General features: G+C 47.7%; 1 protein-coding gene across 1 annotated transcript in view; it reads right to left on the bottom strand.

The window, feature by feature from the left end:
* PLGRKT (plasminogen receptor with a C-terminal lysine) overlaps positions 1–26,617 on the bottom strand; it is an 80,495-nt gene that overhangs the window by 13,475 nt on the left and 40,403 nt on the right. Inside the window, exons 3-4 of the mRNA XM_063946186.1 lie at positions 14,601–14,731; positions 5,986–6,095 (exon numbers count right to left, since the gene is read on the bottom strand). Coding sequence (XP_063802256.1) covers positions 5,986–6,095; positions 14,601–14,731 — 241 coding nt within the window. The remainder of the gene's footprint in view (positions 1–5,985; positions 6,096–14,600; positions 14,732–26,617) is intronic.

Genomic DNA, 26,617 nt, shown 5'->3' with positions numbered 1-26,617 from the left:
TCAGCCTTCCATATGCCTCTTAAGTCAGCATCATCTGTCCATTGCATATTCTACAGGACACGTCAAGCAGAAATCGACATAGCTTTGACTCTAGGACCCAGTAGACTCATGTCTCTTTGGGCATGTTTTTTATATATATATCTCTTAAGACAGCATCTTTAATATATATATCTCTATATATACATATATATATATATATATATATATATACACATATATATATATATATATATATATATATATATATACATACATACATACATACTAGGGTCTCAATCTCTGCTGATAAGGTACCCGTCCACGCTGCCACAGCGCTATAAACCCATGCCGACACAATCGCCGGTCTGAGTAGTGTACCAGAATGTGCACGCTATCTGCCGGATCCCTGAGGATAGCTGTTACGTCAGGGCTACCTTTTGGGAAAATGTGACACCCTAGGGGATGATTCCCATCGTATCCTGGCCCCATTAGGGAAAGGATACTCCCTGAGAATTCTTTGTGGGAAGCTGCAGCTTCTTGTCTGGAGATTCCCGCTCTTTTTCTTCATGAGAGGAGGGAAATTTACCTCAGCTTTCTTCCCCTTAAACATGTGTACCCTTGTGTCAGGGACAGATGAGTCATCAGTGATATGCAAATCATCTTTTATTACAATAATCATATATTGAATACTTTTCTGCCATTTTGGCTGTAACTTTGCATTATCGTAGTCGACACTGGAGTCAGACTCCGTGTTGATATCAGTGTCTATTATTTTGGATAGTGATCATTGAGAGACTCTGAAGGTCTCTGCGACATAGGGACAGACATGGGTAGATTCCCTGTCTGTTCTCTAATCTTTTGTGCAATAAATTCACCTTAGCACTTAATTACACATATCCAAACAGGTGTCGGCGTTGTTGACGGAGACACCCTCTCACACACATATTTGCTCCATCTCCTCCTTAGGGGAGCCTTTTACCACAGACATGTCGACACACATGTACCGACACACCACACACTCAGGGAATGCTCATCTGAAGACAATTCCCCCATAAGGCCCTTTGGAGAGACAGAGAGAGAGTATGCCAGCACACACCCCAGCGCTATTAACCCAGGAATAACACAGTAACTTAATGTTAACCCAGTAGCTGCTGTTTATATTGATTTTTGCGCCTAATTATGTGCCCCCCCCCCCCTTTTTACCCTCTTCTACCGTGTAACTGCAGGGGAGAGGCTGGGGAGCTTCCTCTCAGTGGTGCTGTGGAGAAAAAACATGGCGCTGGTGAGTGCTGAGGAAGAAGCCCCGCCCCCTCGACGGCTGGCTTCTGTCCCGCTTTCATGTACAATTTTTTTGGCGGGGGCTCATACATATATACAGTGCCCAACTGTATATATGCAAACTTTTGCCAAAGAGGTCTCTAATTGCTGCCCAGGGCGCCCCCACCCCCTGCGCCCTGCACCCTTACAGTGACCGGAGTATGTGGGTGTAGTGTGGGAGCAATGGCGCACAGCTGCAGTGCTGTGCGCTACCTCAGTGAAGACTGGAGTCTTCTGCCGCCGATTTCGAAGTCTTCTTGCTTCTTTCACCCGGCTTCTGTCTTCCGGCTCTGCGAGGGGGACTGCGGCGCGGCTTCGGGATCGGACGACGAGGGTGAGATCCTGTGTACGATCCCTCTGGAGCTAATGGTGTCCAGTAGCCTAAGAAGCAGGACCTATCTGCAGAGAGTAGGGCTGCTTCTCTCCCTTCAGTCCCACGATGCAGGGAGTCTGTTGCCAGCAGAGCTCCCTGTAAATAAAAAAATCTAACAAAATACTTTCTTATAGCAAGCTCAGGAGAGCTCACTAAACAGCATCCAGCTCGTCGGGCACAGATTCAAACTGGAGGAGGAGCATAGAGGGAGGAGCCAGAGCACACCAGAATCTAAATTCTTTCTTAAAGTGCCCATGTCTCCTGCGGAGCCCGTCTATTCCCCATGGTCCTTACGGAGTCCCCAGCATCCACTAGGACGTTAGAGAAATAAAGGATAATAATAATAATAATAATAATAATAATAGTCTTCTTAGAGTCAGCATCAGCATTCCATTGATGAATCCACAATGCCCTCCTAGCCGAGACTGCCATGGCATTGGCCCTTGATCCCAAAAGGCCAATATCCCTTGCAGCTTCTTTTAAATATGATGCAGCGTCCCTGATATGGCCCAGAGTCAAAAGCACACTATCCCTGTCCAGGGAATCTATCTCAGATGACAAGTTATCTGCCCACTTTTCAACAGCGCTACTCACCCATGCCGAAGCAACGGCAGGCCTGAGTAGCAAACCTGTAGTGACATAAATGGATTTTAGTGTATTTTCCTGCTGAGGATCCGCAGGATCCTTTAGGGCTGCCGTGTCAGGAGACGGAAGCACTACTTTTTTGAACAGACGCGATAGAGCTTTGTCCACCGTGGGGGTTGACTCAGAGCCGGCCTTAGGCATAGGCAAACTAGGCAAATGCCTAGGGCATTTGGTATGCTTAGGGGCACCAGCAGCTACTGCTGATTAAAATGATATGCGGCATGCCTATATTCTGTGTGTGACTGCGGCTGTATCTGCATACGAATCGCTACATTGCAGTGTATTCCTGGAAATCACTGTAATGTAGCATTTCGTATGCAGATACAGCCGCAGTCACACACAGAAATATGGGCATGCTGTATATCATTTTAATCAGCAGAAGCTGCTTGTGCACCCTAGCCACATAGTAATGCAAATAAGATGCATTTTCATAAACAAAAGGCGCCCGACGTTAGCAGAGCTGCCAGCTGACTCATGCCAGGCATCTCCTGCAAGAACTAGTGGCGGTGCTAGGGGGCACCAGCCAAAATCTTGCCTAGGGCATCATATTGGTTAGGGCCGGCTCTGGGTTGACTCACACTTTTCCTTGTCCCCAGAGGGGAACGGATATGCCACTGGAATCCTTTTGGGAACCTGTACCTTCTTGTCAGGATTTTCCCAAGCCTTTTCAAAAAGAGCGTTCAGTTCATGAGAGGGAGGTAACGTTACCTCAGGTTTCTTTCCTTTAAACATACAGACCCTTGTATCAGGAACAGCAGGGGCCTACGTGATATGTAATATGTCTTTTATCGCCACAATCATGTACTGAATGCTCTTAGCCAGTTTAGGATTCAATCTGGTATCACTATAGTCGACCCTGGAATCGGGAGTCTGTGTCGGTATCTGTATCTGCTATCTGGGTAAATGCACGTTTATGTGACCCCGAAGGGGTCTGGGATTGCGACAATGCATCCTCCATGGATTTCCTCCATGTCTGGTTTTTAGACTCAGATTTATCTAATCTCTTAGTTAACCGAGTCACATTTGCATTCAAAACACTCAACATATTTACTCAATCAGCCGTCGGCGGTGCCGACACGGTCACTCCCACAGCCTTTTCTGTCCCCACTCCAGCCTCCTCCTAGGAAGAGCACTCAGCCATGTCGACACACGCGTACCGACACCCACAACCACACTGGGGCTATAGGGGACAGACCCACAGCAAAGCCTGTTAGAGAAACACAGAGGGAGTTCTGCCAGCTCACAACCCAGCGCCTATCCCGGTTCTGCAGCGAGTAATATACTGCCCAGACCTGTTAGCGCTTTTCAATTCAATAAATTAGCACCAAATCTCTTGTGCCCCCCCCCCCCCTGCACCCTGTTACTTGTACAGTAGTGTGGGAGGCCAGGCTCAGTGTCTCTGCAGCTGTTAAGAGAAAATGGCGCTGGTCAGAGCTGTGAGGGCTAAGCCACGCCCCCTTAATGGCGCGCTTCAGTCCCGCTTATTTTAACATATTTATACTGGCGGAAGTCTGTATTTAGTGCCCAGGCACTGTATACACTTGTGCCAGTCGCTATTGAGGTGTTATGCTGCCCGGGGCGCCCCCCCTGCGCCCTGCAGTGCCGTTTTGCATATGGGAGCGTGGCGCGCAGCGCGGTCGCTGCGCGGTACCTCAAAAGCAGTCACTGAAATCTTCTGCCGTCACTGAAGTCTTCTGATCTTCTTCTACTCACCCTGCTTCTGACTTCTGGCTCTGCAAGGGGGTTGACGGCGCGGCTCCGGGAACGAGCATCTAGGCGTACCTAGCGATCAGACCCTCTGGAGCGAATGGTATCCAGTAGCCTAAGAAGCAGAGCCCTGAAACTCACAGAAGTAGGTCTCCTTCTCTCCCCTCAGTCCCACGATGCAGGGAGCCTGTTGCCAGCAGGTCTCCCTGAAAATAATAAACCTAACAAAAAGTCTTTTTTGTCTGAGAAACTTTGGAGAGCTCCTCAGTGTGCATCCAGTCTCACTGGGTACAGAATCTAACTGGAGTCTGGAGGAGGGGCATAGAGGGAGTTGCCAGTTCACACCCCTTTTAAAGTCTTAAAGTGCCCATGTCTCCTGCGGAACCCGTCTATACCCCATGGTTCTTGAAGCATCCCCAGCATCCTCTAGGACGTATGAGAAAATGAATTTATCATAAAAGGTTTTGTAAAACAAAACGGTGTAAGGAAAAAAAAGCTGTAAGGAAAAAAACTAATTGCATTGTCTTAAGGTTAGTACACAGTTAGCGGGGGAGGGGGGGGGTTGGGCTCTGACATTATCAAGCAAGTGATGCGATTTGCATAATTTAGCCCCACCCCTTTTCTTCAGACCAGCGTTTGCCAGTAATTATCTATCCATCCTGCCCACTTCACTAGGAAGTGGGCAGGATGCGGGAGATCTGTCTACTCTGCCGGGGGTGCAGGGGATCACCCAACAAATCTTGAGTCTCCAGCAATTTCTGGGAGAGTAGGCAAGTACGCATCACTGATATCTATGCCTACAGTTTTACCTTTTTGACCATTTACCTTCATTCACATTTGATATAATTTTAAGATAAAAGTGTTTCTCCTCTAAAACATGCACACAGATGTGTCTTCATACATCTAGCCTCAATTTGCCATGTATCATGAGATGCAAGGCGTGGGGGAGCCGCCAGGTCCCGTGCAGCTCTGTTAGTGTCCGGCATCTTTTTTTGCTGAAAATACATCTTAGTCGCAGCAAAATACGACTAGGACACATGAAGAGCCTGTGCTGATTCATTTTATATATGACAATTGTATACTGCATGTGACTGAGTCTGGAGTATGAAGCAGAAAAGAACTTGTATTGGAATAAAGCTGTGGCTGCTACATTGTAGCACTTCGTATACAGATTCAGAGACTCAGTCGCACACAGATATACAAGTATCTTATTAAATTAATCAGCACAGTCTCCTCATTCGTCCTAGTCACATTTTGTTGCAATTAAGATGCATTTTCGGCAAATAAGAAGCAAAAAAGACACCAGACGCTAGAAGATTATCACGCGACCTGGCGTGCCAAAAAGGAATGTTTGGCAAGACTGCAGCAAAGCTGTAGGAGGATACAACTGTATAAATATATATATTTTTTATTTACATAGTCTAGAAAGCCAGGTTTGTAGGGGTGATTCCTATGTGGCCACCCCCCACTGTGACAGATATGTTATGTACAGGGGCATTCTAAGAGAGGAGGGGGCCCTTGTACAGACTCCAGTTGGGCCCTGTCCTCTCCCCGGCGCCATAGGCTCTGGTATTGTGTCAAAGTCTACTGCACAGTTCTCTGGAAACATGGCGCCCGTCATTGCCGGAGACTAATTACCTACTGTGCATGCACGGTGGACATTTTGGGAGTGATTTTTGCCATCGCTGGCTGCAGCGCCCGACGCGGGACTCCGGAAAGGCATGTATTAAAATAACATGAGGGCAGTGTGTGCCCCTCCCGCACAATTGCACCCATGACTGAAACACTAATGGTTGTGTAACAATTTACTTCAGTATTATACCAGATCGCAAAGGGCAAGAGGTCAATAGTAAAGAACATGTACAAAAAAAATATACAAAATATCTTTGTTGTTAGATGGCATCGCAACCAAACTTTCACAAAGACACATTATACAATGTAAGAACAATAAGACACATATGTACCTTTCATTCTATGAATCAGGGTACCATAGGCCATATCATACTGGTATGCAAAAACAAATCCCAATGGTATAATTGGGGCAAACAGAGCTGGCTTCTTCTGTTTAATGGCCCTGCACAAAATTACAGATAGCAAAAGTTAGTCACAAGATACAGATCTGGTCACAACATGCTAAAGTAAAAAAAAAAAATCAAAAGCACAACAACAGTAACACAATCCTCAACACAAACAAGTACAACATTCCTGTTTTACAAAACAATTCTTCAGGACAAATTAATATCAAAACTATAGCAAAGTGCCAGTAATAACAGTTTCTATCTGTAAGCCAAGGCTTCTCCTCCATAAGAGTCGGGGAGTTTAACAAAACGTATACAGGATGCACTGGGCAGGCCTGTGTGACTGTATAACTGCAGGTGTTTCAGAGATACTAGTTAAGTGGACCAACTGTTAATGGTTAGGTAAAAGCGATCAATAGATTGCTGCTTGTGAGTGAGCCTTCTGCAGTAGTCCCAATGCGTGGTCGTGTGATCGGCGGAAAACTGCTGGCTGACACGAGGACACCTGTACACATGGCACTATCATGTGGACATAGGCCCTCATTCCGAGTTGTTCGCTCGGAGTTTTTCATCGCATCGCAGTGAGAATTCTCTTAGTGCGCATGCGCAATGTTCGCACTGCGACTGCGCCAAGTAACTTTACTATGAAGAAAGTATTTTTACTCACGGCTTTTTCTTCGCTCCGGCGATCGTAATGTGATTGACAGGAAATGGGTGTTACTGGGCGGATGCACGGCGTTTTAGGGGCGTGTGGCTGGAAACGCTACCGTTTCCGGAAAAAACGCAGGAGTGGCCGGAGAAACGGTGGGAGTGCCTGGGCGAACGCTGGGTGTGTTTATGACATCAGCCAGGAACGAAAAGCACTGAACTGATCGCACAGGCAGAGTAAGTCTGAAGCTACTCAGAAACTGCTAACTCGTTTGTAATCGCAATATTGCGCGTACGTCGGTCGCAATTTTAAGAAGCTAAGATTCACTCCCAGTAGGCGGCGGCTTAGCGTGTGTAACTCTGCTACATTCGCCTTGCGAGCGAACAACTCGGAATGAGGGCCATAGTACTTCCCATGTCATCTGTGTTCACTACTTGGTGACGGCAGCTCTATCTGCTCTGCATATCTATGAGGAACACACACAGGTGTGTAGCATGAACACTGGATGGATTTTGGCTGCAGCATGCTGACCATTGCCTTGCATTCATAATCCTTCCAGTCTTCACTGAACACGTGTTGACGAGTTCCTACAAGTGTCCAATGAACACTATTAACAGCGTCATGCGATCAAAGTGTAAAAATAGATAAACTGGTAAAAGTGTTTTCAAAACAGACCTCCTATCCTCTTGGCTTGTTGTCTCCTATGATGCCAACCTACAAGCATTCTGATCATCAATTAGGTGATCTAGGCACCTGCTTTGGGCCGTTTTGGCTCTGTGGGACCCATATTGGCATTTTTAGTTGTTCTTAACATAAAGAAGTGGGAAGGGAGAAGTCACTCCGCAATCAACATCGTTGCTCATTTCAACTGATGAAGCTCTGCGGCACATCACTAGATTTCAATTTCCCCTACGTTTACTAAAATATACTAGAGACATCTAGTGCTGGAATAAAGGAATTACATTTTCAAAACTAAATGTTAAGGGCCTAATTCAGAAAGGATTGCAAAGTCCGCTAATTAGCAGATTTTGCAATCCTTCTGTCAGCATGCAGGGGGGGGGGGGGCACGCCGCCTCTCCCCCTTCAACAAGCAGAAATTGTGATCGCATCGCAATTTCTGCTTGTTAGCAGAAATTAATGATGCCTCCTGTCGGCCTTGCTGCGCCCACATGAGGCCTGCTGCCATATTCCCGATCGCGGCGGCTGCATGTGACGTCACGAAGGCCGCCGCGTTCACGCCCCCCATATGCATCGACATGCCCCCCGTTTACAGGTCACGCTCCGTCTCCGCCTAGGAAACAGAACGTTGTCGCCCCCCCGAACACCTCTGCCTGTCAACGTCAATGTCGGCGGTCGTAATTTCTGCAGGGCGCCCGCAGAAAGTGTGGGCGCACGTGCAGGACAGGCGCTGCACATGCGCCTGCATCTTTTTCTCAGTTTTTGCGGTTGGATCGCACACTACGATCCAACCTGAATCAGCCCCTAAATCCATTAATTTTCTCATTACTTTGGTTGGATACACACTTGCAGATGTGCACAAGATATATCGTCCGAACCGGCAGATCAGACGATATATCTTAAACATCGGTAAGTGTGTATACCGTATATTGTTAACGATGCGCGCTCCCGCGGGTCATTAATGAGGTACGATATCTTTCGTTTTCAACTTGAAATCTAAAGATATTGTATGAGACGGCATGCACCTTTGATGTGGGTGCATGCCGTCACGGACGACATGCAAACGATATCGTTCAGTGTGTATGAATGATATTGTTTGCAGGGGATCTTGCACGATGTCACTGACATTGGCAAGTGTGTACCCAGCCTAAGATGGCCATTATTTGACAATGTCGTCCACAAGATCTTTATTGACAATGACAAATCAACAATTGAAGAAAAAAAAAAAAAAAGTAAAATAAAAATAGGATTTTAATTACCTGCCGGTAAATCCTTTTCTCGTAGTCCGTAGAGGATGCTGGGGTCCATATTAGTACCATGGGGTATAGACAGGTCCACCAGGAGCCATTGGCACTTTAAGAGTTTAATAATGTGGACTGGGTCCTCCCTCTATGCCCCTCCTACCAGTCTCAGTCTAGAAACTGTGCCTGAGGAGACGACATACTTCGAGAGAAGGAAATATACAGATAGTGGTGAGATTCATACCAGCTCACACAACAAACAAATCCGGCAAACATGCCGGAAATTTCAGCAACATCTGAAACAGCACTGAAACAGTAAATAACACAGAACTTACCTAGGAACCAGGAAGTACTGAACTATAAACCAAAGCAGGAAAACGGACTATGAGAAAAGGATTTACCGGTAGGTAATTAAAATCCTATTTTCTCTTACGTCCTAGAGGATGCTGGGGTCCATATTAGTACCATGGGGATGTACCAAAGCTCCCAAAACGGAAGGGAGAGCGAGGAGGCTCCTGCAATACTGCCTGACCAAACTTGAGGTCATCAGAGGCCAGAGAATCAAACTTGTAAAACTTGGCAAACGTGTTCGAACCAGACCAAGTAGCAGCTCGGCACAGCTGTGGGGCCAAGACACCCTTGGCAACCGCCCAGGAAGAACCCACTTTACGAGTAGAGTGGGCCTTAACCGATTTCGAACACGGCAATCCTGCCGTAGAATACGCATGCTGGATAGTGAACCTGATCCAGCGAGAAATCGACTGCTTAGAAGCAGGACACCCAATTTTCTTGGGATCGTAGAGAACAAATAGAGAGTCAGATTTCCTATGACGAGCAGTCCTCTTCACATAGATCTTCAAAGACCGAACAACATCCAAGGCCTTTGAAGCAATTGAGATGTCAGTAGCCACTGGCACCACAATAGGTTGGTTGATATGGAAAGCCGATACAACCTTAGGCAGGAACTGCGGACGAGTCCTAAGTTCCGCCCTGTCTTCTTGGAAGATCAGATAAGGACTTTTGCAAGATAAAGCTCCTAATTCCGACATGCGTCGGGCAGAAGCCAAGGCCAACAGAGTGACCGCCTTCCACGTGAGAAACTTGATGTCAGCCTCCAGTAGAGACTCAAACCATGCTGATTGTATGAACTGCAACACCACATCTAGATCCCAGGGTGCCGTTGGCGCCACAAAGGGAGGCTGGATGTGCAGAACCCCTTTCAAAAAGGTCTGAACCTCAGGGAGGACAGCCAATTGTTTTTGAAAGAAGATGGACAAAGCAGAGATTTGGACCTTGATGGATCCCAATCTCAGGCTCATATCCACTCCCGCTTGCAGGAAAAGGAGAAAACGTCCAAGTTGAAACTCCACCGCAGGAAATTTCCTGGCTTCACACCAAGAAACATATTTCTTCCAAATACGGTGGTAATGTTTAGACGTCACACCCTTCCTATCCTGAATCAGGGTAGGAATGACCTCACTCAGAAAACCTTTCCGAGCTAAGATCTGGCGTTCAACCGCCATGCCGTCAAACGTAGCCGTGGTAAGTCTTGATAGGCGAACGGCCCCTGCAGCAGCAGATCCTCCCGAAGAGGTAAGGGCCTTGGATCTTCTAGCAGAAGATCCAGTAGATCCGCATACCAAGCCCTCCTTGGCCAGTCCGGAGCAATGAGGATTGCCAGAACCTTTGTTCTTCTTACCAGCTGAAGGACCTTTGGAATCAGAGGAAGTGGAGGGAACACATACACTGACATGAACACCCACGGTGTTACCAGTGCGTCCACCGCCACTGCCTGCGGGTCTCTCGACCTGGAACAGTACCTCCCCAGCTTCTTGTTGAGGCGGGAGGCCATCACGTCTATGTGAGGAACCCCCCACCAACCGGTTACCTCCTCGAACACCTCCGGATGGAGGCCCCACTCCTCTGGGTGGAGATCGTGTCTGCTGAGGAAGTCCGCTTCCCAGTTGTCTACTCACGGAATGAAGATTGCCGACATCGCTACAGCGTGCCTTTCTGCCCAGAGGAGGATTCTTGACACCTCTGACATGGCAGCCCTGCTCTTCGTTCCGCCTTGTTGGTTTATGTAGGCCACTGTGGTCACGTTGTCCGACTGCACCCGAACAGCCCGATCCTGTAGAAGGTGTGCTGCTTGCAGAAGGGCGTTGTACACGGCCCTTATCTCCAGGATGTTTATTGAGAGAAGAGATTCTTGATTCGACCACCTTCTTTGGAAGGTTTCCCCTAGAGCGACTGCTCCCAAACCTCTTGGACTTGCATCTGTGGTTGAAAAGGATCCAGTCCTGAATTCCGAACCTTCGGCCTTCCAGAAGGTGAGGAAGTTGTAGCCACCAGAGGAGTGAAATCCTGGCTTTCGGAGACAGGCGTATCCTCTTGTGCATGTGTAGGTGAGAGCCAGACCAATGGTCCAAGAGATCCAGCTGAAAAGGGCTAGAACGAAACTTGCCGTACTGCAGAGCCTCGTAGGCGACAACCATCTTCCCCAGAAGGCGGATACACTGATGAACCGATACTCGGGTAGGCTTTAACACATCCCGGACCATTGTTTAAATCACCAATGCTTTCTCCACCGGGAGAAATACCCTCTGCACTTCCGTGTCGAGGATCATTCCCAGGAAAGACAGCCGCCTTGTCGGCTCCAGATGAGACTTTGGAAGTTTCAGGATCCAACTGTGCTTCCTGAGCAGCTGTGTCGTGAGCTCGATGGATCGCAACAACCTCTCCCTGGACGACGCTTTAATCAGGAGATCGTCCAGATATGGAATTATGTTCACCCCCTGCTTGCGGAGGAGAACCATCATCTTTGGAGATGATGGTTGCTGTGAAGATCCTTGGTGCTGTGGAGGCCAAACGGCAGCGCCTGGAACTGATAGTGATCGTCCAACAGTGCAAACCGGAGATATGCCTGATGTGGTGACCAAATGGGAATGTGGAGGTATGCATCCTTGATGTCCAGAGACACCAGGAACTCCCCCTCTGTCAGTCCTGAGATGACAGCTCTCAGAGATTCCATCTTGAATTTGAACTCCCTGAGATAAGGGTTCAAAGACTTTACGTTCAGAATAGGCCGTACCGAACCATCCGGTTTTGGTACCACAAAAAGGTTCGAATAATAACCTTTGTTCCACTGATGAGGTGGAACTGGAACAATTACCTCTGACACCACCAATTTTCTGATGGCCTCCAGAAGAATTGTTCTGTCTGCCAGCAGAGCCGGCAAGCCTGACTTGAAGAAACGGTGAGGCGAGGGATCCTGAAACTCCAGACATGGCTGAACTGCCGGAGTCTGACCCTCCTCCGGGCCTAGCTGTCCACCGTCATGCTGAGGATTTAGGGGTATCAGAAGCAGGCTTCTGGGTTTGGGAACCTGCGGGAGCAGGTTTCTTTCCTTTGGCAAGACCAGCTCTGAAGAAGGTGTTCGAAGGCTTGTTCTTTCTAGGCCTCGCGGGCCGAAAGGACTGTGACGTGGCTGGTGTAAAAGGCTTCTTCGTAGCCGGAGCAGCTGAGGGGAAAAAGGAGACTTACCCGCGGTAGCCGTGGCAATCCACGCATCCAGCGCCTCCCCAAAGAGAGCCTGACCTATATATGGTAGGCCCTCCACACACTTCCTGGATTCGGCGTCCGCAGACCAGTGGCGCAGCCAGAGACCCCTGCGAGCCGAGACGGACATGGAGGAGATCCCCGCTGCCATGGAACCCAGGTCCTTCATGGAATCTACCAGGAACTCTGCAGAATCCTGAATATTACGTAAAAATATATCAACGTCACCTTTATCCAGCATAGTCGATTCCTCCTGCAGAGTGATAGACCACCTAGCAATAGCTTTTGCAATCCAAGCACAGGCTATAGTAGACCGCAGTATAGCCCCTGAGGCCGTGTAAATGGATTTTAGCGTAGCATCCACCTTGCAATCTGCCGGGTCCTTCAATGCGGTAGATCCCGGGACCGGCCTGTTTGACAGCCCGAAGACAGAGGCGTCGAGTATCGGCGGGGACTCCCATTTCTTTCTATCTTCCTCTGGGAAGGGAAAAGCAACCAAGACTCTCTTAGGGATCTGGAATTTCTTTTCCGGAGTTTCCCAGGCTTTTTCAAAGATAGCGTTTAATTCTTTGGATGCCGGGAAAGTGAGGGGGAGGCTTTTTATTATCTGTAAAAAAGGCCTCCTCCACCTGCTCAGGAGCTGTGTTGGAAATGTGTAAAACATCCCTTACAGCTTCAATCATCAACTGCACCCCCTTAGCAAGTGATGCTGTCCCCCTCAACACATCCCTGTCACCATCTGCAGTGTCAGACTCGGTGTCCGTGTCATCCTGCATAAGCATTGCAAGTGCACGTTTCTGAGAATGTACCGCAGGGGACCCAGAGGAAGCAGTATCAGACCATACAACCATAGAGGATTGCAGGACCTGTGTGGCATGTCCAGTCCTAGCCACCCTATCCGAAATTTAAGAAATAGTCCCCCTCAGAGAGACTAACCATTCTGTCTCTCTAGCTGGGATCTGCGCTACAACAGTGCAATCCTGATTACATGGAATGGAGTCTTCCTGGGAAGACAAATCCTCTGCAGCATATGAAAGTGTCCCTAGACATGTTGTCACACACCCAAACACCCCACAAACACACAGGGTACTTGGCAGACAGGGTCCCCCCCCCACCCCAAGAATGGCAGAGAGACACAGAGATTGGAGCCAACCCACACACAGCGCTATAACAGGTATAGGGAGACCCCACATCAGCGCTGACTGAGTCCCTTAATAGGTGACACAGCCCTACACAGACACCCCTCCCTTCTACACCCACCTGGTACCGTAGAGATCGCCGGAGGTGCTTTGGAGGGACCTGGACATCCGTTGGCAGGGAGCTGCAGGCAGTAAAATGGCGCTGAACGCTGCTGGGTCCGCTCTGAGGAGAAGCTCCGCCCTCGCAATGGCGCCGGCTTCCCGCTCTGTTTTAGATTATACTAGCCCGGAGGATTTTTCTGCTGCCCGAGATCCGCGGACCTCGACAGGCTGGACAGGTCAGTTATGGTCTGGAGCAGGCTCAGGGGACCCCTCCAAGTGCCGCACCGCAGTACCGCTGAGCCGTTCTGGAGCGCGGGTTTACCCGCAAGCCGCCTTCTTCACACTGACCCCCCACTTGTGAGGGGACAGTGACTTACTCGCCAACTTCAGCTCTGAAAGGGGGTGGCGGCTGTGGCAAACGGTCCCCTATGGCGGGTCACGATCGTTCCCTCTGGAGCTCAATGTCCAGTCAGCGGAGGCAGTGACTCATCCCCCGCAGGGTGGACACTGCCTGCCCTCCCCCCCCCCCTCAGTCCCTCGATGCAGGCAGGCTGTCGCCAGCAGCCTGCTGTAAAGAAATACACTCTAAAAAAACTCTTTTACCAAGGAAGCTCAGTAGAGCTCCCCTAGCTGTGACCGGCTCCTCCGGGCACATTTTCTAAACTGAGTCTGGTAGGAGAGGCATAGAGGGAGGAGCCAGCCCACACTATTAAACTCTTAAAGTGCCAATGGCTCCTGGTGGACCCGTCTATACCCCATGGTACTAATATGGACCCCAGCATCCTCTAGGACGTAAGAGAAACATTTATTAGCATACATCGCAAAGAAATATTTACCTAAACGGGTGTAATATGTGTTGTCGGCGGTCGGGCTCCTGGCGACCAGCATACCGGTGCCGGAATCCCAACCGTCGGCATACCAACAGCTGGGCCAACGCAAATGAGCCCCTTGCGGGCTCGCTGCCCTCGCCACGCTACATGCACCACGCTATCTATTCTCCCTCCAGGGGGGTCGTGGACCCCCAATAGGGAGAAGAACTGTTGAGATTCTGGCGCCGGTATGCTGGACGCCGGGAGCCCGACCGCCGGCAAAGTGAAGACCACCCTACCTAAACACATCAGGATACATTTAGATTAAGCAATTATTTATTTTCTGACACATATAAAATACTTAAAGAAAAAAAAAATGACAAACCCTGCAGTCAAGCCAAGTGCTGTCAAACTGAAAAACGTTCCATAATACTTAAGGAACTCCCGCGTCCAGGCAATCTGCATGGCCACCTGCTTTTCCCGCATAAGATTCTGCATCTGGATCTGCCGCTCCAACTGCAGAAGGAAAAGCGGTTACAGGAGACAGAATACCATTTTCCTACCTTTAGAAAGACTTTATTTTACCATCATTTTCTCATCCATAAGTTTGCAACCTGTTTTGCTACATCGAAGGTGACCTGTGTATAATTAAATTTTCTAATTGTTAACAGATGTAAGTGATCTATACTGTATGTCCCTATTTCAGATAGACAGGCAAAGCAATAGTGATGGCATGTCAGGGGCATACTAAGTGGTATTAGAAGAAAAAAAAAAAAAAAAAAGACTTGGAGATGCCACTATATAGTTAATTGGTGCCACCTCTCTCAGAATCCAGCAATCAGTTTTGGGTGTCATATCCAGAAATATACTTATATTCATGCTTGGGCAGAGTAAGTAAAATGATGAAACAGACTTTAATATGTATTGCTGGGAAGCGATAAGGAAGAGGAGGATACTGTTTGATAGAAGGTTCCTATATTTCAGGGTACAGGAAGGAAGCATGCTACAAAAGATGGGATTTATACCAAGCAGAGGACATGCGCTAAATCTGGATGTTAACAGGCTAATGAGAAGTTTGAGGAAGAATTACTTTACTAAGAGGTGGAGTAGCTGCCCAATTGCGATGGTAGGGCCTGATAAGGTGAGGGAATACACATAAAACTAGAAATAAAAGAGCGCTTGCAAGAAACATGTGTATGCGCAAAACCTGTGGAATAAGATTTGATTAGTAGGTGGTATAATGTTTACAGCCCTTTTAGGACTTTGTAAGGACCGGGTTCAAAAACGAGCAGAAAAGAATACTTTGATTCCTATCTAACCCTATCTAAATACCTTTCAAGCCGTTAGGATATATGGAGAGCTTCCACGTCCAGGTGTGATGGAATCCTTCTGTGGTGTCCGCTCTCCACTACTCAGTTGTAATAGCGGCTGCTGGCTGGAATTAGCGGCTGGCGGCTGGTTACTGTGATTAGCGGATGACAGACGGCTAATTCCCCGTCTAGCGGCTGGCTTAGTCACGTTGTTCTCTGCACTTACACTTTTGATTGAAGGTGCCGTGTCCGCTTCACTATTACGGCAGCAGTTTTTTATCGTTGATCACTGGTTACTGTGATTGACGGTTGGCGGCTGTAATTAGCGGTTAGCAGCCGGCTGGTTCCCCCGTCTGTATACACAGTGTTCGGTCCTTAGAAACTAAAATCCAACGCGTTTCAGGCATAAGCCCTTCATCTAGGATAAATGGTGGATGTCCTCCTTCCTTTTTATAGGATGAAACTTTATTAGAAAAAACGGAAGTTCACAATTAAAAAACGGCGGCTGCCATGTGTTCTAATACTTTATCAAAAACAAAAGGAAATCTGTCCGTAGTGATTTTATTGATTTTTCCATTTAATATTTGTGAGGTTTTGCGCAATTCTAATGTTATAATGTATATGTCATAGTGAAACTGTTCTTCATTTCACATAAATGAATAACAGTTTCACTATGACATATACATTATAACATTTTTCTAATAAAGTTTCATCCTATAAAAAGGAAGGAGGACATCCACCATTTATCCTAGATGAAGGGCTTATGCCTGAAACGCGTTGGATTTTAGTTTCTAAGGACCGAACACTGTGTATACAGACAGGGGAACCAGCCGGCTGCTAACTGCTAATTACAGCCGCCAACCGCCAATCACAGTAACCAGTGATCAACGATCAAAAACTGCTGCCATAATAGTGAAGCGGACACTGCACCTTCAATCAAAAGTGTAAGTGCAGAGAACAACGTGACTAAGCCAGCCGCTAGACGGGGAATTAGCCGTCTGTCATCCGCTAATCACAGTAACCAGCCGCTAATTCCAGCCAGCAGCCGCTATTACAACTGAGTAGTGGAGAGCGGACACCACAGAAGGATTCCATCACACCTGGACGTGGAAGCTCTCCATATATCCTAACGGCTTGAAAGGTATTTAGATAGGGTTAGATAGGAATCAAAGTATTCTTTTCTGCTCGTTTTTGAACCCGGTCCTTACAAAGTCCTAAAAGGGCTGTAAACATTACACCACCTACTAATCAAATCTTATTCCACAGGTTTTGCCCATACACATATTTCTTGCAAGCGCTCTTTTATTTCTAGTTTTACAGTATATAATTTTAATAGAGCTGCTATTATATCCCCATTCTAGCGCAATTAAGTTTTTATTTATAGAGGGAATACACATGCCTGGGATAGATGTAAGGTTATCATAGATCTAAAAAAATTTTAAAAGCTCTAATAGGGATAGACATGATTATTTGGAAATGAAAATGGATGGGCTGTGCAGTGGCGTAAGTTTGTCACAGTTGCCCGGAGGCAAGAAAAATGTTGGTGCCATATATATATTATATATATATATATATATATATATATATATACATATACATACATACACACACACACACACACACACAAATATGTGTGTGTGTATGTAAAAAAAAATATTTTTTATTTTTTGCTCCTGCATAGCGAGGAGGAAGAGGAAGAGGAGGAAGAGGAAGAAGAGGAGGAGGAGGAATAATAATAATGTTCTTTATATATCACTTTTCTCTCAGTAGGACTCAAAGCGCTTATGTTCGCAATACAGCAAAAACTACAAAATAAGCTTGACAGGAAAGAGAACTAAGCATTTGGGTTGTATTCTTTTAGAAACTAAAGGTACTACAGGTTGAGTCTCCCTTATCCAAAATGCTCGGGACCAGGGGTATTTTGGATATGGGATTTTTCCGTATTTTGGAATAATTGCATACCATAATGAGATATCATGGTGATGGGACCTAAATCTAAGCACAGAATGTATTTACGTTTCATATACACCTTATACACACAGCCTGAAGGTAATTTTAGCCAATATTTTTTATAACTTTTTGCATTAAACAAAGTGTGTATACATTCACACAATTCATTTATGTTTCATATACACTTTATACACACAGCCTGAAGGTCATTTAATACAATATTTTTAATAATTTGTGTATTAAACAAAGTTTGTGTACATTGAGCCATCAGAAAACAAAGGTTTCACTATCTCACTCTCACTCAAAAAAGTCCGTATTTCGGAATATTCCGTATTTTGGAATATTTGGATATGGGATACTCAACCTGTATAGTGAAATGCGTGAGTAAACAGGAAAGTCTTGAGTCTGTTTTTGAAGGACTCCAGAGTGGGGCCTCTTGAACTGTGTGGGGAAGCGAGCTCCATAGAGTTGGGGCCGCAAAGCTACAAAAATGACCCCCAGATGAATCCAGGGAGATTGTAGATACTGCCAAGAGTCTTTCATCTACAGATCGCAGTAAGCAAGCAGGGCAGTAAGAGAAAAGAAGGTGCTTCAGGTACCTTGGGCCCTGGTTATAATAGGATTTTAATACCTACCGGAAAATCCTTTTCTCTTAGTCCATAGAGGATGCTGGGGTCACATCAAGAACCATGCGGTATAGACGGGATCCGCAGGAGACATGGGCACTTTAAGACTTTGAATGGGTGTGAACTGGCTCCTCTCTCTATGCCCCTCCTCCAGACTCCAGTTATAGGAACTATGCCCAGGGAGACTGACATTTCGAGGAAAGAATTTAATGTTAAACCACGGTGAGAATCTTACCAGCTCACACCTCAAGCATGCCGCAGAACGTGGCATTCCACAGAATACAAGCCAACGGCATGAACAATTGCAGCACCTGGCTGATAATAAACGTAACACAACATGTGTGTAACCACAACTAATAATTGCAGATACAGTACGCACTGGGACGGGCGCCCAGCATCCTCTACGGATTAAGAGAAAAGGATTTACCGGTAGGTATTAAAATCCTATTTTCTCATACGTCCTAGAGGATGCTGGGGTCACATCAAGAACCATGGGGTTATACCAAAGCTCTAGAATGGGCGGGAGAGTGCGGACGACTCTGCAGTACCGAATGACCCAACGTGAGGTCAACCTCGGCCAAGGTATTAAACTGTATTACTTAGCCAAATTGTTAGCTAAAAGGCTGCTCGGCAAAGTTGCAATGCCGAGACTACCCGGTCAGCCGCCCCGGACGAGCCCACCTTTCTAGTAGAATGGGCCTTCACCTATTTCGGTAACGGCAATCCTGCCGTGAGATGAGCATGCTGAATTGTACCACAGATCCAGCGCGCAACGGTCTGCTTGGAAGCAGAACACCCAATCTCGTTGGGAGCAAACAGGACAAACAGAGCCTGTGTTCCTAAACGGAGCCGTCATTGCGACCTAAATTTTTCAAAACTCTGACCACATGCAGAGACTTCGACTCAGCGTAGGCGTCGGTAGTCACAGGCACCACCATTGGTTGGTACATGTGGGAAGAAGAAAACTACCTCCGGTAGAATTTGCTGATGAGTTTGCAACTCTGCTTCATCTTCATGGAAGATCAAATAAGGTCTCTTCTGAGACCAGGTCGCTAACCCAGACACTCGTCTTGCATATGTCAAGGCCAACCTGACGACCACTTTCCAAGTGAGGAAATTCACTCCTCCTTACTTAAAGGTTCAAACCAATATGATTGAAAAAACTGCAAAACCCCATTAAGAGCCCATGGTGCCACTGGGGCACAAATGGAGGTTGGATGTGCAACACGCCCTTCACGACAGTCTGAACTTCTGGAAGGGAGTCCAATTTATTCTAAAAGAAACCAGCTAAGGCCGATTTTAATTGAGCCCAAGTTTAGGCCCGCATCCACACCTGCTTGTAGAAAAATGGAGAAAACGTCCTAGCTGAAAACTCTGCCGTAGGAGTCTTCTTGGATTCACACCAAGAAACTTATTTTCTCCAAATACGGTAGTAATGTGTAGACGTTACCCCTTTTCTAGTCCAAATAAGTGTGGAGAACTAATTCCAAGGGAATACCCTTACGGACTAGGATTTGGTGTTCAACCGCCATGTCGTCATAGTCGCGGTAAGACTTAATACACGCACGGCCCCTGCCGCAACAGGTCCTCGCGCAAAGGAAAAAGCCAGGGATCTCCTATGAGTAATTCCTGAGATCTGGATACCAAGCTCTTCTTGGCCAGCCTGGGACCATGAGGCTCGCTCGAATTTCCTTTTTATGATCCCAGAACGTTTGGAACGAGAGAACCCGTAGGGAATACATATACCAACTGAAAACACCCACGGTGTCACCAGTGCATTCCCTGTTCCTGTTTGAGGGTCCCTTGACCTGGAACTCTGTAGCTTCTTGCTGAGACGAGATGCCATCATTCCTACTTGAGGAAATCCCAACGACATGTCACCTATTCGAAGACTACTTGGAGGAGATCTTCCCTCTCCTGGATGGAGATCTCGTCTGCTGAGGTAGTCTGCCTCTCAGCTGTCCACTCTTGGAACGAACATCGCCGACAGAGCGCTTGTATGTTTTTCCGCCCAGCGGAAAACCCTTGTGGTTTCTGCCATTGCTGTTCTGCTTTTCGTCTGAAGAAAACCGTTGTAAACGGTCCTTAACTCTAGACCGTATATGTGGTGAAAAGTTTCCTAACTTGACCATCTTCCTTGGAAGTTTTTTTCCCTGTGTGACTGCCCCCCCACCTCGGAGGCTTGCATCCGTGGTCGCTAGGATCCAGTCCTGGATCTCGAACCTGCGCCCCTCTAGGAGGTGAGGACTGCGCAGCCACCACAGGAGTGAGACTCTGGTCTTGGAAGACAGGATTATCCTCCGGTGTATGTGTAGGTGGGAACCGGACCACTTGTCCAACAGGGCCCACTGGAACACCCTGGCATGGAACCTGCCAAACTAAGTGGCCTCGTAGGCCGCAACCATCTTTCCCAGCAACCGAATGTATTGATGAATTGACACTTTTGCTGGTCACGGAATTTGTTTGACCAGACTCTGGATCTCCAGAGCCTTTTACCTTGGAAGAAAAAACTCTCTGTAATTCTGTGTCTAGTATTATTCCCAAAACCGATATCCGCTCTGTTGGGACCAACAGTGATTCCGGCAAGTTCAGGAGCCAACCGTGTTGTTGAAGAACTGTCAGGGAGAGTGCAATTGTGACTCCTTACTAGCGACGGAGAACCATCATTACCGCCATCACTCTGAAATTGGTAATGACAACCCTGAAATGCAAACCTCAGGTAAGCCTAATGAGGAGAAAAATGTAATTAGGCCTCCGTTATGTCTACTGAGACCATGAAAAAAAATCCTTTTTCCAGATTGGAAATCACTGCCCTGAGAGATTCCATCTTGGATTTGAATTTCTTTAAGTAGAAATTGATGGATTTCAGATTTAGGATTGGTCTGACCGAGCCGTCTGGCTTCGGGACCACGAAGAGGCTTGAATAAAAGCCTTCACCCTGTTGTGACAGGGTAAACCAGGCCAATGATCTGATCCTGATACAACCTTTGTATTGCGTCGCATGGTGAGGGGAAACGTCTGGAAACTCCAGTATGTACCCTTGGGCCACTATTCGTAAAAACTCCCGGGTCCAGGTCCGTTCCAGGACAGACTGAAGAGTTTTAGATGTGGCCCCACCAGTGTGGGCTCCCGCAAGAGAGTCACAGCGTCATGCGGTGGATGTGGCAGAAACAGAGGATGATCTCTTCTCCTGTGATCTTGAAGAGGTTGCGGACCTCTTCCCTTTTCTCCTTCCTCTACCTGCAAAGAAAGAGAAATCTGTATCTACTGGGCCGAAATGACTACATCCGACAATGATGTGTCATCATCCATAGTGAGGGAACATAGGGCAAGAAGGCGGACTTACCAGCGGCAGCTGTCGAGATGAAATTCACTAGGCCATCACCAAACCAGGCTTCACCTTCATAGGGAAGAGACTCCCCTTCTTCTCGGAGTCAGCATCAGCATTGCATTGGTGAATCCACAACGCCCTCCTAGCCGAGACCGCCACAGAATTGGCCCGGGAACCCAAGAGTCCTATATTCCATGTAGTCGCACGAAAGTATGCTGCAGTGTCCTTGATATGACCCAACATAAGGAGTATCCCATCTCTCCCCAGGGTATCTACATCGAATGACAAGGTACCCGACCATATTTGAATACTACTACTCCCCTATGCGCATGTAATGGCAGGACTAACTAACGTAGTCTTGGACACATAACTAGAATATAACGTAGCTTCCTGCATACGATCCACTGTATTTGTGACAGGGCCCCGTGCAGAACAGGGGGCGACTCCCACTTTATTCTGTCCGCGGCGGGAAAAGAAATAAACAATCAGAATCCTCATGACGATTTGAAACCATTTTGTCAGGGCTGACCCAGACTTTCTCACACAGAGCTCCCAGCACATGAGAATGAGGAACGATACCTCAGTTTTCATTATAAAACTTATTTTTATATATATATACATACATACATACATACATACATGCACACACACAGACCCTTCTGTCAAGAACAGCCAGAGTCCTCAGTGACGTCTTTAATGTGCACTACTCATGTACTGAATGCTCTTTTTTTTTTTTTTTTTTTTTTGCGGATGTAATCAGGAAACCTTATGGTCGACATAGGAAACAGTATCCGTGTCGATATAAGGGAGCAGTAACTGGGCAAAAAAAAAAACATTTTTGCGACCCCGAGGGGTCTGAGGGAAATATAGCTATGAACATGACATCCTCCATAGATATTTCTACGTCTGTGTTGGGGACACAGAGTCATTCAACCTCACATATAATAAGATTTTACTCACGGGTAAATCTATTTCTCATAGTCCGTAGTGAATGCTGGGAACTCCGTAAGGACCATGGGGAATAGCGGGCTCCGCAGGAGACTGGGCACTCTAAAGAAAGATTTAGTACTATCTGGTGTGCACTGGCTCCTCCCTCTATGCCCCTCCTCCAGACCTCAGTTAAGGAAACTGTGCCCGGAAGAGCAGACATTATAAGGAAAGGATTTTGGAATCCCGGGTAAGACTCATACCAGCCACACCAATCACACCGTATAACTTGTGATACACTTATCCAGTCAACAGTATGAACAACAACAGGGCATCAACAATGGATGCCAACATAACATAACCCATTATTAAGCAATAACTATGTACACGTATTGCAGAAAGTCCGCACTAGGGACGGGCGCCCAGCATCCACTACGGACTATGAGAAATAGATTTACCGGTGAGTAAAATCTTATTTTCTCTAACTTCCTAGTGGATGCTGGGAACTCCGTAAGGACCATGGGGATTATACCAAAGCTCCCAAACGGGCGGGAGAGTGCGGATGACTCTGCAGCACCGAATGGGCAAACTCAAGGTCCTCCTCAGCCAGGGTATCAAACTTGTAGAATTTTGCAAATGTGTTTGAACCCGACCAAGTAGCAGCTCGGCAAAGCTGTAAAGCCGAGACCCCTCGGGCAGCCGCCCAAGAAGAGCCCACCTTCCTTATGGAATGGGCTTTCACTGATTTTGGATGTGGCAATCCAGCCGCAGAATGAGCCTGCTGAATCGTGTTACAGATTCAGCGGGCAACGGTTTGCTTTGAAGCAGGAGCCCCCAACTTGTTGGGGGCATATAGGATAAACAGCGAGTCAGTTTTCCTGACTCCAGCCGTTCTGGCTACATAAATCTTCAAAGCCCTGACTACATCTAGTAACCTGGAATCCTCCAAGTCACGAGTAGCCGCAGGCACCACAATAGGTTGGTTCAAATGAAAAGATGACACCACCTTTGGCAGAAATTGGGGACGAGTCCGCAATTCTGCCCTGTCCATATGAAAAACCAGATAGGGGCTTTTACATGACAAAGCCGCCAATTCTGACACACGCCTAGCCGAAGCTAAGGCCAATAGCATGACCACCTTCCACGTGAGATACTTTAGCTCCACGGTCTTAAGTGGTTCAAACCAGTGGGATTTTAGGAAACCCAACACCACGTTGAGATCCCAAGGTGCCACTGGTGGCACAAAAGGGGGCTGAATATGCAGCACTCCCTTAGCAAACGTCTGAACTTCAGGAAGAGACGCCAGTTCCTTTTGAAAGAAAATGGATAGGGCCGAAATCTGGATCTTTATGAATCCCAACTTCAAGCCCATAGTCACTCCAGACTGTAGAAAGTGCAGAAATCTGCCCAGTTGGAATTCCTCTGTAGGGGCCTTCCTGGCCTCACACCAAGCAACATATTTTCGCCATATGCGGTGATAATGCTTTGCTGTCACGTCCTTCCTAGCCTTTATCAGCGTAGGAATAACTTCCTCCGGAATGCCTTTTTCCGCTAGGATCCGGCGTTCAACCGCCATGCCGTCAAACGCAGCCGCGGTAAGTCTTGGAACAGGCAGGGCCCCTGTTGCAACAGGTCCTGTCTGAGAGGCAGAGGCCATGGGTCCTCTGTGAGCATTTCTTGCAGTTCCGGGTACCAAGGCCTTCTTGGCCAATCCGGAACAATGAGTATTGTTCTCACTCCTCTTCTTCTTACGATTCTCAGCACCTTGGGTATGAGAGGAAGAGGAGGAAACACATAGACCGACTGGAACACCCACGGTGTTACCAGGGCGTCCACAGCTATCGCCTGAGGGTCTCTTGACCTGGCGCAATACCGTTGTAGCTTTTTGTTGAGACGGGACGCCATCATGTCTACCTGTGGCAGTTCCCATCGATTTGTAATCTGAATGAAGACTTCGTGACGAAGTCCCCACTCTCCCGGGTGAAGGTCGTGCCTGCTGAGGAAGTCTGCTTCCCAGTTGTCCACCCCCGGAATGAACACTGCTGACAGTGCTTGCACGTGATTCTCCGCCCACCGAAGAATCCTGGTTGCTTCCGCCATCGCGACTCTGCTTCTTGTGCCGCCCTGGCGGTTTACATGAGCCACCGCGGTGATGTTGTCTGACTGAATCAGAACCGGTCGGTTGCGAAGCAGGGGCTCCGCTTGACTCAGGGCGTTGAATATGGCCCTTAGTTCCAGGATATTTATGTGCAGACAAGCCTCCTGACTTGACCACAACCCTTGGAAGTTTCTTCCCTGAGTGACTGCCCCCCACCCTCGGAGGCTCGCATCCGTGGTCACCAGGACCCAGTCCTGTATGCCGAACCTGCGGCCCTCGAGAAGGTGAGCACTCTGTAGCCACCACAGAAGAGACACCCTGGCCCTGGGGGACAGGGTGATCAGCCGATGCATCTGAAGATGCGATCCGGACCATTTGTCCAACAGATCCCATTGAAAGATCCTCGTATGGAACCTGCCGAAGGGAATGGCTTCGTACGATGCCACCATCTTTCCCAGGACTCGCGTGCAGTGATGCACCGACACCTGTTTCGGTTTTAAGAGGTCTCTGACTAGAGTCACAAGCTCTTGAGCCTTCTCCGTCGGGAGAAACACCTTCTTCTGGTCTGTGTCCAGAATCATGCCCAGAAAGGGCAGACGCGTCGTAGGAATCAGCTGCGACTTTGGGATATTCAGAATCCAGCCATGCTGTTGCAACACTTCCTGAGAGTGCGCTACGCTGATCTGCAACTGCTCCCTTGACCTCGCCTTTATGAGGAGATCGTCCAAGTATGGGATAACTGACTCCTTGCTTTCTCAGGATCACCATCATTTCTGCCATTACCTTGGTAAATATTCTCGGTGCCGTGGAGAGCCCAAACGGCAACGTCTGGAATTGGTAATGACAGTCCTGTACCACAAATCTGAGGTACTCCTGATGAGGCGGATAAATGGGGACATGCAAGTAAGCATCCTTGATGTCCAGAGACACCATAAAATCCCCCTCTTCCAGGCTTGCAATGACCGCTCTGAGCGATTCCATTTTGAACTTGAATCTTTTCAGATAAATGTTCAGGGAGTTTAAATTTAATATAGGTCTGACCGAACCGTCCGGTTTCGGTACCACAAACATTGTGGAATAGTATCCCTTTCCCTGTTGAAGAAGGGGAACCTTTACCACCACCTGCTGGAGAAATAGCTTGTGAATTGCCGCTACCACTACTTCCCTTTCTATGGGGGAAGCTGGCAGGGCCGATTTTAGGTAACGTTGAGGGGGCATCACCTCGAATTTCAGCTTGTATCCCTGAGACACAATCTGTATAGCCCAGGGATCCACCTGTGCGCGAACCCACTGGTGGCTGAAATGTCGGAGACGCGCCCCCACCGCTCCTGGCTCCACCCGTGGAGCCCCAGCGTCATGCGGTGGATTTAGTGGAAGCCGGGGAGGACTTCTGTTCCTGGGAACTAGCTGTAAGGTGCAGCTTTTTTCCTCTACCCCTGCCTCTAGCAAGAAAGGAAGCACCTCTGACCTTCTTGCTTCTTTGTGCGCGAAAGGACTGCATTTGGTAATACGGTGCTTTCTTAGGTTGTGAGGGAATATATGGCAAAAAGTTTGACTTCCCAGCAGTAGCTGTGGAAACCAGGTCCGAGAGACCGTCCCCAAACAATTCCTCACCCTTGTAAGGTAACACCTCCATGTGTTTTTTGGAGTCGGCATCACCTGTCCACTGCCGAGTCCACAGGACCCTCCTGGCAGAAATTGACATTGCATTAATTCTAGAGCCCAGTAGGCAAATGTCCCTCTGGGCATCCCTCATATATAGGACAGTGTCTTTTATATGCCTCCTGGGTCAGCATAATGGTATCCCTGTCCAAGGTATCCATTTCCTCAGACAGATTATCTGTCCACGCTGCTACAGCACTACACATCCACGCCGACACAATTGCCGGCCTCAGTAGAGTCCCTGAATGTGTATAAACAGATTTCAGGATACTTTCCTGCTTTCTATCTGCAGGATCCTTTAGGGTGGCCGTATCTTGCGACGGCAGGGCCACCTTCTTAGATAAGCGTGTGAGAGCTTTATCTACCCTAGGGAAGGATTCCCAGCGCACCCTGTCCTCTGGCGGGAAAGGGTACGCCATAAGTAACCTTTTGGAAATCAGGACTTTCTTATCGGGGGAATCCCACGCACTTTCACATAACTCATTTAACTCATGTGAA

Source organism: Pseudophryne corroboree, chromosome 11 (assembly GCF_028390025.1).
Source record: "Pseudophryne corroboree isolate aPseCor3 chromosome 11, aPseCor3.hap2, whole genome shotgun sequence".
Classification (NCBI taxonomy): Eukaryota; Metazoa; Chordata; class Amphibia; order Anura; family Myobatrachidae; genus Pseudophryne; species Pseudophryne corroboree.
This window is presented reverse-complemented; position numbering and strand designations above follow the sequence as displayed.